This window comes from Sarcophilus harrisii, chromosome 2 (genome assembly GCF_902635505.1).
Source record: "Sarcophilus harrisii chromosome 2, mSarHar1.11, whole genome shotgun sequence".
Lineage (NCBI taxonomy): Eukaryota > Metazoa > Chordata > Mammalia > Dasyuromorphia > Dasyuridae > Sarcophilus > Sarcophilus harrisii.
Genome location: NC_045427.1, coordinates 533,331,406 through 533,344,210, shown reverse-complemented (window position 1 = coordinate 533,344,210; position 12,805 = coordinate 533,331,406). Strand labels below are relative to the sequence as shown.

The 12,805-nt window shown below is 35.9% G+C and overlaps 1 protein-coding gene across 1 annotated transcript in view; it reads right to left on the bottom strand.

Moving 5' to 3' along the window:
• Positions 1 to 452: 452 nt before the first annotated feature.
• The window catches only part of IGF1R (insulin like growth factor 1 receptor), a 363,516-nt gene continuing 351,163 nt past the window's right edge, over positions 453 to 12,805 (bottom strand). Inside the window, exons 20-21 of the mRNA XM_031955519.1 lie at positions 8,299 to 8,433; positions 453 to 1,916 (exon numbers count right to left, since the gene is read on the bottom strand). Of these exons, the coding sequence (XP_031811379.1) occupies positions 1,550 to 1,916; positions 8,299 to 8,433 (502 nt within the window). The 3' untranslated portion in view covers positions 453 to 1,549. The remainder of the gene's footprint in view (positions 1,917 to 8,298; positions 8,434 to 12,805) is intronic.

Below are 12,805 nucleotides of genomic sequence, written 5' to 3'. Positions count from 1 at the left end.
AATAGAAGGGGAGGGAAATGTATTTATAAAAAGGCATCAAACAGTTCATGGCAAATCATGTTATACAAGTATCAATTACGGGAAGAGGAAGAAGAAAGTTGCACACTATATAGTTCAAAGCATAAGAACTTTGTTGGAAGGGGAAAAGGGAAGTAGGGTAGACCTGAAGGTTTTCATAGATTAAATCCACAAAGATAAAGAACAAAAAAAATAGCAGCTTTTTTTTCTGTACAGACATATAGATGAGTATCTGAACCGTAAAAAAGTTATAAAAGTGACATTAAAGACGATGTGTATGCAAATGATCCACGGTCTAACAGAGAACTGTGAGACCCTTTAAGAAGTCTTAATAACAGAGAAAATGTCAACAAAGCTTAATATGCTTGAATCCATTTACTGCTTTTTTCTTCTCATTTGTGTTGTTTTGTTTTAAATTTCGTTCCTTGCAAACCTGTAAAGAGGGGCAGGCTGCATCACTGGAGATCCCTTCCGGTTGGTGTCCTGGGGATGGGGGGATGTGAGGAGAGATAAACAGGGAGGAGGGATGGGGTGAGGGGAGTTTGGCTTTCGGCTGACTTTGTGTATGAAGCATGTACTTCTGGCTCTCACCACTGCCAGTTTTCTCCAGAATTCCCAGGGGCCAGAGAGTGGGGGAAATCAATTCAGTTCCTTCCCATTTCCATCACAAGAAAGGAATATTTTGTCCAGTTCCCAAAAATAACAATAATCTAGACAAAAACAACTTGATTTCTTTTAAAAATAAGATGTAAAAAGAATACCAGTTGTCTGATTGGGTGGACAAGATTACTAGTGCTTTTTTAAAAAGTGGAGCAATTGATTACTGTGCTCTTTCCATGCCTATGACAACAACAACAACAAAATTTAAGGAAAAAGGAAAGTTTGGGTTTTTGGCAAAATTTGGCAGCTTTGAAAATGGTAGCAACCTTGAATAATGGCCCTTTTAAAATTTCATGAGTTATTAAAAAGGTTTAAAGAGCAGGGTTAAAAATCCAGGCTCCTCACTTGATTTTATAGTGACCTATAAAGTGTTAGGCAGGTGCTTGCAAGGGGTAATAGGGGCCACTCAGCCAGCCATTTCTTTGATCTGATAAAAAAGTGCTTTAAGGTTGGATTTGGGCGCAGATATGTTTCTCCTTAAGAAGCCAAGAGAGAGTGTACTGTGTGTGAGGACAGAGATGTATGAAAAAAAAAAAAGACGACAGGGGAAGAGAGAGAGAAAAATCAGACCTCAAGTTTTCTGTTGCTATTAAATGTTACCAGTAAAGTTTTTTAAAGGCCCGCCTCATTTGAGGAATCCTTTACTGAAACAAACATCTGCTTGCATATTGAAAAAAAGAAAAAAATCATCAATGTGTTGTTTACTGAAGATAGGGGTCTCCTGTGTGCAGCGATGGCAGTTCTGAAGATCCACTGAGGTACAGTAGGCTTTTGAATATATTGTTAAATTTCTTTTCCCCTCCACCCCCCACCCCCACCCCCACCCCAGTGTACATGTGTTACTGTTTGCATGGGGTTCTGGATCCAAGGATCAGCAGGCCGAAGACTGGGGCAAAGGTAAGGCCCTTTCGTTCTTGCGTCCTCCATTCATGTGCGCGTAAGGCTGCCTTTCGTCAAAGCTGGCCCTGAGGACCACCACACCAGGCCCGTTCTCGGCTTTGTGTCCTGAGAGTTTGTCAGCCGGCTGGAGGGTGGAGGAAGGGTCTAAGGGGATACTCTCCATGTTCTCAGTCTCTAAGTCCAGCTCTTCTGTGTCTGGGGGCTTATTTTCTTCACTGTAGAAGAAGGAGACCTCCTTGAAGCCGGGGTCCAGTTCATCTTTGATGCTGCCGATGATCTCCAGAAAAGAAGGTCTCATTTTGGGATTGTACTGCCAGCACATACGCATCAATTCAAACCTACGAGCGAAACACACAGAGATCATGGAGCAACACATAACAGTGGATAAAACCGGTATCACTCCATTTCTAAGTACATCTATGGGCTAGGAAGGACCTACCTAGAGAGCTCATTGAAGTGCTTCTAGTTCACATAGTTTCTACTTAAGAGCTTACTTTTGGTTGTCTGAGTAGATTACCAGAAAACAGATCACCTTTATGGGTCACGAGTCAAAAAGAAAGTTATTTACTTTCCAAGTTATAGAAACACCAATAGTACTTTTCAACTCAGTAACTCCAGGATAGAATTGCCTACTGTTTGCCAGCATCTGGCATAGACTAGTATCTCAATCAGGAAGAAGACTGCATTTTCAATATGATAAAGCAGAATATGAATTCTGCCGATCACCAAAAAGAGAGTTTGTGGTTTTAGCTCATTAGTTCATTTGCAGATCAGAAAGTGAGTGATATTTGGCAACATGGATATAAAATCCTATGTGGAAACTGAGGTTTACATGGGAAAGAAAGATGCTTTGTGTTTGTCAAACAGGAACTACCAAAAGATGAGGCAGCATAAGCAAGATAAAAAGTATACTTTTGTTGATTATGCTACAAAAAGAAAAAAAAAGGAAAAAGTATAGTCCTTGGAGATCTTAAAAAATGAGATTGCTAGATAGCCCAAAACAATTTCCTCCTTTAACAGGAGCCTATAACAAGAGAAGGCTTTAAAAATTTCTCTCTGTATATTTATTCTCTATTCTTCCCAATCTCCAAATGTTAATGAAATATTGATTGTATAAAAACAAAATAACCTGTTAATCAATTTCATGAAAAATAAGGTTATTTAGGCTATAATTAGCAAATAGCTTTAGCTCTTCTTCCAGTTGAGCTTTTGGACTTAGAGCTGGAGAAGCTAAATCTTTAACCACAAACAGTGAACCTTCCCCACCCAAGAAACAGACAAAAGAGTGAGGTAGGTGATAGATGCTTTCATGTAAATGCTTGCTGTGGAAAGAGGAAATCCTGCTATGTGACCAGAAAGAATATAAAAATCTATTAGAGAATGCTATCAGTTGAATTTGTGTTGTAGGGGCAATGTATCCAGGGTGGAGTAGTTAGGGCTTAGGGTTTAGAAGGAGTGTAAACAGAAAGCTTTTTTCATGCTGTCAAAATATCTGTAATTACTTGCCTATGAATACATAAGAAAAAATAGAATTCTCTAGTATTCTAGAAGTGTAAAACTGTTTATACATACAATTTAAAGCAAGAATATTTTTCAGGTACTAGTGATATGGTAGAACAGAGAGCTGGATTCAGAGTCAAAAGACGAGTTCAAATCCAAAATTTGATGTTTAAAATCTCTGTGACCTTAAGCAAGTCATGTTGCTGTAACTTGAAAACTAGGGGACAAGACCAAATTATCTCTAAGGTTCTTTCTAGCGCTAAATCTTTTGTTCCTAATAGGCAGAGTTTATTTGTTACAAAGCAAACCCAAGAACTACACTTCCCCCGCCACCCCCCCTCCAAAAAAAACAACAACAAACCAATCCTAGAAGCCTCTTGACTTCCTCTATAATCATAAGCAGGGTAAAAGTTTTGAATTTACTGACACACATTCAGCATTTATGGTTCAATCAACCTCTCTCTGTAAAGGATCTAAGAAATCTATCTTCCCATCTTCACTTCTCTCTTTTCTTGCTCCACCATTTCCCAAGGGCAGGCAGAGAAAACCACATATATAGAAATAAAACTCTGACATAAATATATAAAATCCATTTCTGTGACTTCATGGCTATGCTTCTCTAGTTGACTGGTATGTCCCTGAATAGAAGCATCAGCTGGGGCCAAGAACACTCACTCGATATTCCCTGGCTCAGAGCCCTGTGGCCTGGGGGCAATGCTTGGGAGATACCGCAAAGCAGTAGAGTAATGCATGTGACATCAGCATAAACAAGGCCATGTGATGCTTCTTTTAAACCATTCCAGATTCAAAAAACTTCTCGTGCTTCCCATAAAAGGAAGTTGGGTTTTTTGGGTTGTTGGGTGGTTTTTTTTTTTTGGTTTTTGTTTTTTACTTTGCAGGATTCAAAACTGTGTTTACACCATCTCCACTAGAAAACTTTCCAATAGACTCTAGTGTCTAGAGTATTCAAAAAATAAACAAACAAACATCTCTTCCTTTAAAAACATTGGTTAAGAGTTTTTTGTTTTGCTTTAAGGGGAGACAGTGGATTAATTGGAGATGAAGTGTTAAAACTAATGTTGAAGCTATAACATATCCTTTAAGTAATGTTTGGTCTAAGCCATAAGCAAACTATAGCAAAAAAAAAAAAAAAAAAAAAAATAGTGTGGTTAAAAAGTTCTTATTAAAAAATCCTGGCCTGTTAAGTTTCATTATTTAAATATATTCTGCATATGACTGAGACCATAATTAACCAGAACTATTAGGGACATCTGGCAAACTGGATGATCCTTGGCATTACAACCAGGCTAAAAGAAAATGAGTAATAGCTTATTACTACTGTATACTGCTCTATTCTTTATTTAAAAAAAAAAAAAAAAGAGGGGAGAGAGAAGGAAGAGGCACTTCTTTGACAAACTTGTTTCTACTCTTAGCACTTCAGTAGGAATCATAAAATGGACAAGTCAAAATCCGTGTAGGAGAGTTAGCAAGCTAAGACGCATATGGAGAGCTTAAGGATCAAAGCATTCTTGTTTTAAATATAAGCAAGAAGCTTCAATCAGACCTGATGAGAACGGTGGACACAACACATAGGACAACAAAATTCCCTACAAAGCAGAAGATGGAAAGAAGATGCTTGTGTGTCTGCTTTTATGCCTCCAAAAAAGCAACCTCATTAGAGTCACCCCTGCACATTTTCATAGGGAGTTCATATTTCAAAAAAGAAATTCCAGGCTATGAAACTGCTGTACTGCATTATTTCCAAACCTTGCTATCCTAAATACTTGATCTAACTTAAATACTCCAATGTAGAGTAAGCAAGTTAATGGTATTAGGATATGGTGTTTACCATGGGGAAATTTTATCCAAGTGTTAAAACAGCCTGGAAGCATCAATTTATTTCAAGTTTGGTCTCTATTCAAATACTTTGAATCCTAGCAGAACCAGCCAACCATCTTCAACAATGTATGGCTTTTAATCAACAAGAGTGGGGAGACTGTGTCTATTACATTTTGCAAACTGAAAACTAAGGCAGTCCAGACATTCTTAGATTATTTTGTTTCAGGTGTATTGAGAGGTTAGTGCAAACTCCTTTAATTTTTACATACAGAAGACTGCCATTCATAAGAAACTACACTTATAAAGGCTATCCCAAAAGTCCAAGTGCATTATTAAGCTAGTAAAGTTTTAATACATTACATTGAGGTGTTTGGAACACCCCGTGTGTGTGTGTGTGTGTGTGTGTGTGTGTGTGTATGTGTGTGTGTAAGAGTTTCATGCCATAGAGGTGAGAGAGAATGTGTATAGATGGTGCAGGACTTTGGGGGCAGTTATCTAGTTTTAAAATATTCTCCTTCTGTTTTGAGCCAATTCCCAATTCTTTGTACCCAAAGGACTAGTCTGCTAGACAATATTTTTCTTTGCTAAATCTGAGGACGAGAGGACAAATAGGTATTTTACCTATAAAACTAAAATGTCTCCCTCTTATTTTGTTATGCATCCAGAAGGGAGAGGAATTTTCCAGAGAACTTTTGGGCTGCAAAATAAAGACATATAACTGAATTAAACTTGTAACATGTAAAGGCTACCTCTCCTCAATTTTCCTGTTACATTATGCTGGGAACAGGAAGTGTATTGATTTTCCCATAGCAGGTGGGCTCAGATTCCCAGGCATCTTAAATGAATATTAAAATACCATTCATCTGTGGGTGGATCAACTTTACAAGTCCCACAAATATCTTATAGACAAAATTTTACATGAATCACAAAAGAAGACACAAAAGAGAAATATCCTGCCCAAAGCCACTCCCTCTCCCCTAAGACAAAACAACTCACACCTGTTCCCTTAGGCTCTTTTTTAAATGTTTCCCCAAGACTCTACTAACTTTAACAATAAACATCATAGCTTTAACTAGGATTCTTAAAGTTGGGGAAATGAACTAAGAAACAAACAAACAGGCATTTTGACAGAACTCTTTCAATATAATCATTTTCCTTGAGCATCCTATGGATATTACTTATGCATTTAAAAACATTCTGAGAAAGAGTTGATAAGTTTCCCCAAACTGCTAAAAGGGCCCATTATACAGAAAAGTTTAAAAATCCTTGACCTTTATATTCTTATGACATTTTGCTCAAATTAATTGAAAAGTATCCCCCAAGTAATTTTTGTTAATATGCTCAGGATGAGTAGGATAATATTTAGGAAAACTAGAAAGGATTCTGCAGATCTGGGTTCTGAGAAACACAATGTAAAGCAAAGCCTGACATATGTATCTCACAATGTTGGTGCTTGTCCCTGTACACTAAACAGACTGTATTTATAATGCAGATCTAAGCTTTACTTTATTAAAGAAATGTGTTTTATGAAGGGTGTAGTTGATGCTTGTCAACCTTCTTTCTCCCTTTGCTTTTTGCATTCATGATAACTGTTCAAAGGATATAATAAATGAACCAATTTCAAAGGGTACCTACCCAGTATACTAAAAAAACATTAAAATGTTATGTAAATTCTTGACATCAATAGACACAATGCTACAAGAATCAGCTCACCATTAACATTGTTCTTCTGAGATAACTTTTACAAAGAAAGCATCTGCTTCAAGCTTATCCTTTAAATCTCAAATACAATCTCAATCTACAGAAAAGGCAATGGATTTGTGGTGTTTTTTTGGTTTTTTTCCCTGGTGGAAACAGTTTCCAGGAACAAAAATGAAGGTCTGTCAACAAAACTTCTGTTCTCAGAAGTTTCTCCAAAGAGGACACCATTCAGGATGGACATAAAAATGATAGAGCAGTTTTTTCAAAAGAATTTTTTAAAAGCAATCTAAAATCTTCCCAATATGTTTTTCAGAATGAAATCTCATGGTTTAAACTTTTGTTTTTAAATTAATACACAATCTCTAATACTTATGAGCAGACTTCATTCATGTTTTTCAGAATACCATCTAGAAACTCTACAAAGAAGATTTTGCTAGAATATGAGAAACCAAATCATTCCATTTTCTATTTCTACACTTGTCTTTATGTGTCTAATGTAACTGAGGGATTTCTGTTTTTATGTTTTAAAATTTATTTTAAATTTAAGTACAAAATAAGAAAAGGGGGGAAAAACCCCACTGCTGTGTATGAGACATTTTTTGTCATCCTCTTTCTCATTTTGTGCAAAGAGATGGGAAGTCACAAGGCTACAGTGCTACCCCACCCCTCAGTACCCACCACCTCCCATTTTTCCCAGCTCCTACCTCCCTCAAGTCACAAAACAACATTGTCATCTGACACCAGAGCAAGACCTCTAGCCAGAAAAGCTCTTTTCACAAGAATGCTCAGCAGCTGAAGACCATAAGGAATCATATGCCCATTATCAGCCTCGAACAAATTTCAAAATGACAAGTTGTAGATTTTTCTTTTCAAAAAGACAGTTTAAGCAAAATATCATAATATTAAGTACCTAAAATTAACTGAGGCTGTGCATGCCAAGGGTTGTGTACAGAGGGATTTAAAGCTAAGTTAAAGCAGTTTCAGTTCTACACAGTTCACTAAAATGAAGTTTGAGTGATAATATTAGTCATATGGTTCACACTTTTTTTTAACAGAAAGGGGGAAAATATTTACCTCACTGAGAAAAACCTTGGTTGCAGCAATATGTTGGAACTACCCAAGGTAAAGAATTGATGTGTTTTTCATCTACCTGAGACACTAAAAAATCCTGACACCAAAGGTCACATCTTCTTTCTGCTTGCCTTCCACAGTTGTGCTCTTTAATAAAAGCCAGTGATTGCAAAGGGTTGCTTAAAATTACTTTACAGTGATGAAATGTAGAGATTCACTGTCCTTGTATATGCATGCATATGTGTGCAGGTATGTGTGTAGACTGGATTTTGGAGGTGGGAAGGAGTAAGAAAGATTGGTCAAAATATTTCATGGGTGGGCTTCACCTGAACAAAATAGCAAATGCTGCCAACCTTGAATATATACCAAGCATAAAGCTAAATAAAATAAGACATGAGGAAAAACCAAAGATATTCCTAAAGGCAGAAGTTTCATCAAACATGGTTCTTTAGGGGTAAAATCCCAACAATCAGCCACCAATCTAAAAGCCTGTATAACACTGCTCACAATCAGATTTGATTCTCTGAATTTTGATTCCTCATTACTAATGGAAGGAGGTGATGTCAGAGAATACAAAGAAGAAAACTAAGAGGCCCAGGAAATACATACAGCATATCGGGGCAGTTGTCTGGTTTCTCTAGAAGGCCACCCTCCATAACAAACCGGAGAACTTGTTCATTAGACATGCCCTGATAGGGCTGCTCTGCTAATGTTGCAATCTCCCAGAGGACAACACCAAAGGACCTAAAATAACAAAGAAAAAACATTTAAAAGTCGAATGAGCAACTCTGTTGTTTTTTAAAATAGGAACTAAGCTCTTTATAAAAGTTCCCCTCCCATCATTTTATCTACTTTTGAGTAGAACAAAGTTTAGGCTGTAGAAGCTATTGCAAATAAAGGAAAAAAGATTGACTCCCAATAGTTTGTGATAACTATAATGATGATCTGGCCTTAACTTCTCAGAGTGTAATATTTAGGGAAGTAATTTTCTATTATAATCTGGCCTAAGGGAATTCAATTCAAAAAACATTGAGTTCCTATTGAATGAGAAATATTATGCTAAGGACTAGAAGGGATATAAAGATTCTCACTGAGTTGAAAAAATGGCAAGTCCCCAACTTCAACACATAATTATTATCTAGTATTAGGGTAAGGTCAACTACAAATAAAAGATACAATACAAGGCAGGATGTTAAGTTCCCTAAGAGAAATGTCCAAAAAAAAAAAAAAAAAAAAAAAAAAAAAAACAACAACCCAGCACTATGAAGATTTAAAGGAGAAACAATTCACATGTAGCTGAAAGTTGGAGAGAGGTTAAGAGAAGTTTTCCTAGAAGAGATGGCCACTGAAGGAGAGGTGGGAATTAGATGCAGCTAGAAAAAGGGGTATCCCAGAAATAGATAACAATTTAAGCAAAGACATGGAGATAGGCAACTCTAGGGCGTGCTCAAAGGACATCAAGCAATCTTGTTTGGCTAGAATGTAGGATACAGGAAAAAAAGAAGTAGAAGCTGTGCAGAATAGATAGATTGGAACTGAACTTGATTCAGGAAGTAACAGGGTACCATTTAAAGTTCTGAACAAGGCAAGTCAATAACTGTATTTTAGGAAGACTATGTAGAATTCATGTAAATGTTGGATTTGAGGGAAGCACATAGTGGAGGCAGGAACAAGCAAAGGCTATTGCAATAATTCAAGGGATAAGTGAGGAGGGTGAGAAATAGGTCAGTGACAGTGGGAATAGACAAGGAGATAGATTCAAGAGACTCTAGAGCAAAACAGGACAAAGGTTGGTAAGAAATTTGAGAAGCAAGGAGAAGTATTAAACATGTCAAAGAACAAAGAACCACACCGAGAAATCAATAGTTTTGCCACACAAAGCTTACTCTTAATTTCATTTTTAAAAAGTCCTATCAAATAAAGAATTAAAAGAGATAATGAGACAATACATAGATTTCTGCATATCAGTCATATAAAACCGAATATGGAAATACTCTACATCTCTGTAATTTTTTCATATTAAATCTTTATATACCTTCATTACCTTTACATTCAATTCATGTCAACTAGCTTACATGATGGAAATCATTACACTGCTAAAAGACGGTTAGACTGGCCAGATACAAAAATAATGCCAATAGAAACTGTCCTATCACATTATTTCCATACTGGAACTTGGTCCCCAAGCACAGCAAAAAAATCTACAGAATATGTATAAAAATTTGTGACTCTTGGAAATGAAAAATTTTAGATGTTGTTTAAATAACTTTGAATTTGCAGTAAGATTTGATATAGGGGCAACTAAGTGGTGTAGTGGATAGAGCACCAGCCCTGAAGTCAGGAGGACCTGAGTCCAACCTCAGATACTTAATATTTCCTAGCTTTGTGACCCTGGGCAGGTCACTTAACCCCAAATGTCTCAGGAAAAAAAACAATTTTTTTATATAAATAGATACTTAAAGCACATATTGGTATGACCTAAATAGAATCTTAGTATGCATGGGGGGAGGGGGGATTTACCCATTTCACCCCATGGTCCTTTACAACTTCTAATGACTGTGAAATAGTATTTATGTTACACAAGATTTCTAGATAAGTGCATGCACTCAGATATCAAAACAACTGCTTTAAGAAGACCAAGCAGATATTTTTCTTATGACTTTTGAAATGGGAATCTCTACATTGTTAAATATGTAAGGCATGTAAGTGCTGTATCCAAAGCTTGGAAGTTTATGATGTTTGAACTATCAAACAATACAGGGAATGATATATCTTCTATTTTTACTGTTTTCCATCTTGGTCACAGAAAATGGACTCCAGAGCTTTTCTTTTAAACTGTCCCATTGCCTAAGATTTTCTCTACTTTGTATACTTTTTTTTTTTTTAATTTATCAATCCAGTAGGCAATACAAATGCAATTTTCAAAAAAAAAAAAGTATAATGTCTGTTTCTCTGTAGGTTCAGTTATCTTCCCTCATTACTCAAAGTGCCTAGCAGGCTATAATTATCTTGCTCCAGTCCCCATACAATAAATAATACTTTAGGAAATAATTGTGCACTTACCTGGTACCATTATTGTGTAGATGAAAAAATAGAATAATTTTGCTTTAATAACTAGTCAAAGCACCGGAAAGTACTAGAGGTAGAAGTTCTCTAAGCCAGAGCTGAGAGAATACCTAAGTTCAACTAGATGATTTTACATATGTTGACAAACTGAGATGGTGAAAAGCATGTGGATAGTATGTTATATTTTCAGATTAGGTATTTTTAAGAACAGTTTAAAATTTGGCAAGGTACTATTCAAATTTTGAACATATGTTAAATTAATGAATAATTTAAATTGATTTCACTCTTGCAGATTAAATTTATCCATCTCTGTGGGGAAATTATTATTATGGTATTTGGATTTTTCTCCATTTCCACCTCTTGCTAAACTACCTCTTCCTTCCCACAAATATAAAAACACAACCAGGTTTAGTGTCCATGTTATGTAGGTATAAGGATTTTCAGTATCTATGTTATGTAAGTATAAGGATTGTGTACAATAAGAATGATCCCACAATAAAATGTAATGTTGGTTTTCTAGATTTAGAATCACTTGAAATAGGAAAATGGTGAAATAGGAATAGGAAAGAAGATTATCAATGCCTTATACATTGATATACAGAAAAAAAGATGGATATTACATATTATATACATTGGCAGTAAACTGACTTAGAAATGGAAAATTTTAAAAGGGTACATTGATGCATCATTCTTATTCAGATAAAATGTAAAAAGACCTTAAAACAAGTTTATAAATGAACATAATTCAATGGCATGAAATAAACTATATTAAATAATCCACAATTGTATTAACAGACCTTTTTGTAGGAGAACAGTCTTAATGAATGTACTCATGTTTTAAGGTCTTACACAAAAATATACATATTTATTGCACTGATTCATATATATAATATTCTCTCCAAATCTCAGAATACTATTTTTATTGAAACCCTGGGAAGTTGTTTAGCATTCAAAAGAGGCTCAGAATTTAGTACTCAAACTATATGAGAAACAACTGAAGGGAACTGGGATTTTAGACCAAAGAAAAAACCATAAGGAAAGACCATAACTATATTCAAATTTTGGAAGGGATGTAATATAGAAAAAGGTTATCTTATAGAAACTAGATTTGTTGTTGTTCTAGAGCAATGGGGTCAAACTTAAACAGAAAGGATCCCTGCTGAGCCCACAGTGACTTAGAAAATCACAAATTAATATCACCTATGTTGTATTATGTTTTTATTTATTTTGCTCAATTGATTTCCCGGTCACTTTCTAATCTGGTTCTGCCCAAAGGAAGATGGGTTTGACATCTGTGTTCTAAAGGACAGAACAAGTAGGATAGCAGCTAAAAACTATGAGAAAGTATTATCTCAATGTAAAAATGAACTTTGTGACAACTAGAGCTGTCTAACGTGATATGAACTGACTCATAAATGAATTAGTTTCCCATCACTGGAAGTATTCAAAGATTAATATGATTTCACTTATAAGGGATATTTTGTGGTTGTTCAGGTGATTCATTCACGTCTTACTCTTTGTGATCCTATTTGGGGTTTTCTTGGCCAAAATACTCTAGTGGTTCACCATTTTCTTTTCAGGCTCATTTTACAGATGAGGCAACTGAGGCAAACAGAGTGAAGTGGCTTCCCCAGGGTCACTTAACTAATAAGTATCTGAGGCCATATTTGAATTCAGGAAGATGAGTCTTTCTGATTCTGAGCCTGGCAGTCTATCCACTGTGCCAGCTAAGTGCTCTTATAAGGGATGTTACAGAACAGATTTTTGTACTGGGCACATGACTTGACACAATTCTTTTGATGCTAATACTCAATAATAATAGGTGACAACTGCACTTTGAACATAGGATCTTTTTTGATTTAGTGACTCCATGATGTAAGAACATTAGGGCATATGGGATTTTCTTTAGTTATGAGTACTTTAAAACGATTCAGGACTATGACAGGTTAGATGCATTCAAGGGAAGGCAACCTTACTTCACAATCAAGGTTGCAGCATATATAAGATAATTTTAATTCCTATCTTGATAATCTACTTCTCAAAGTCTGCA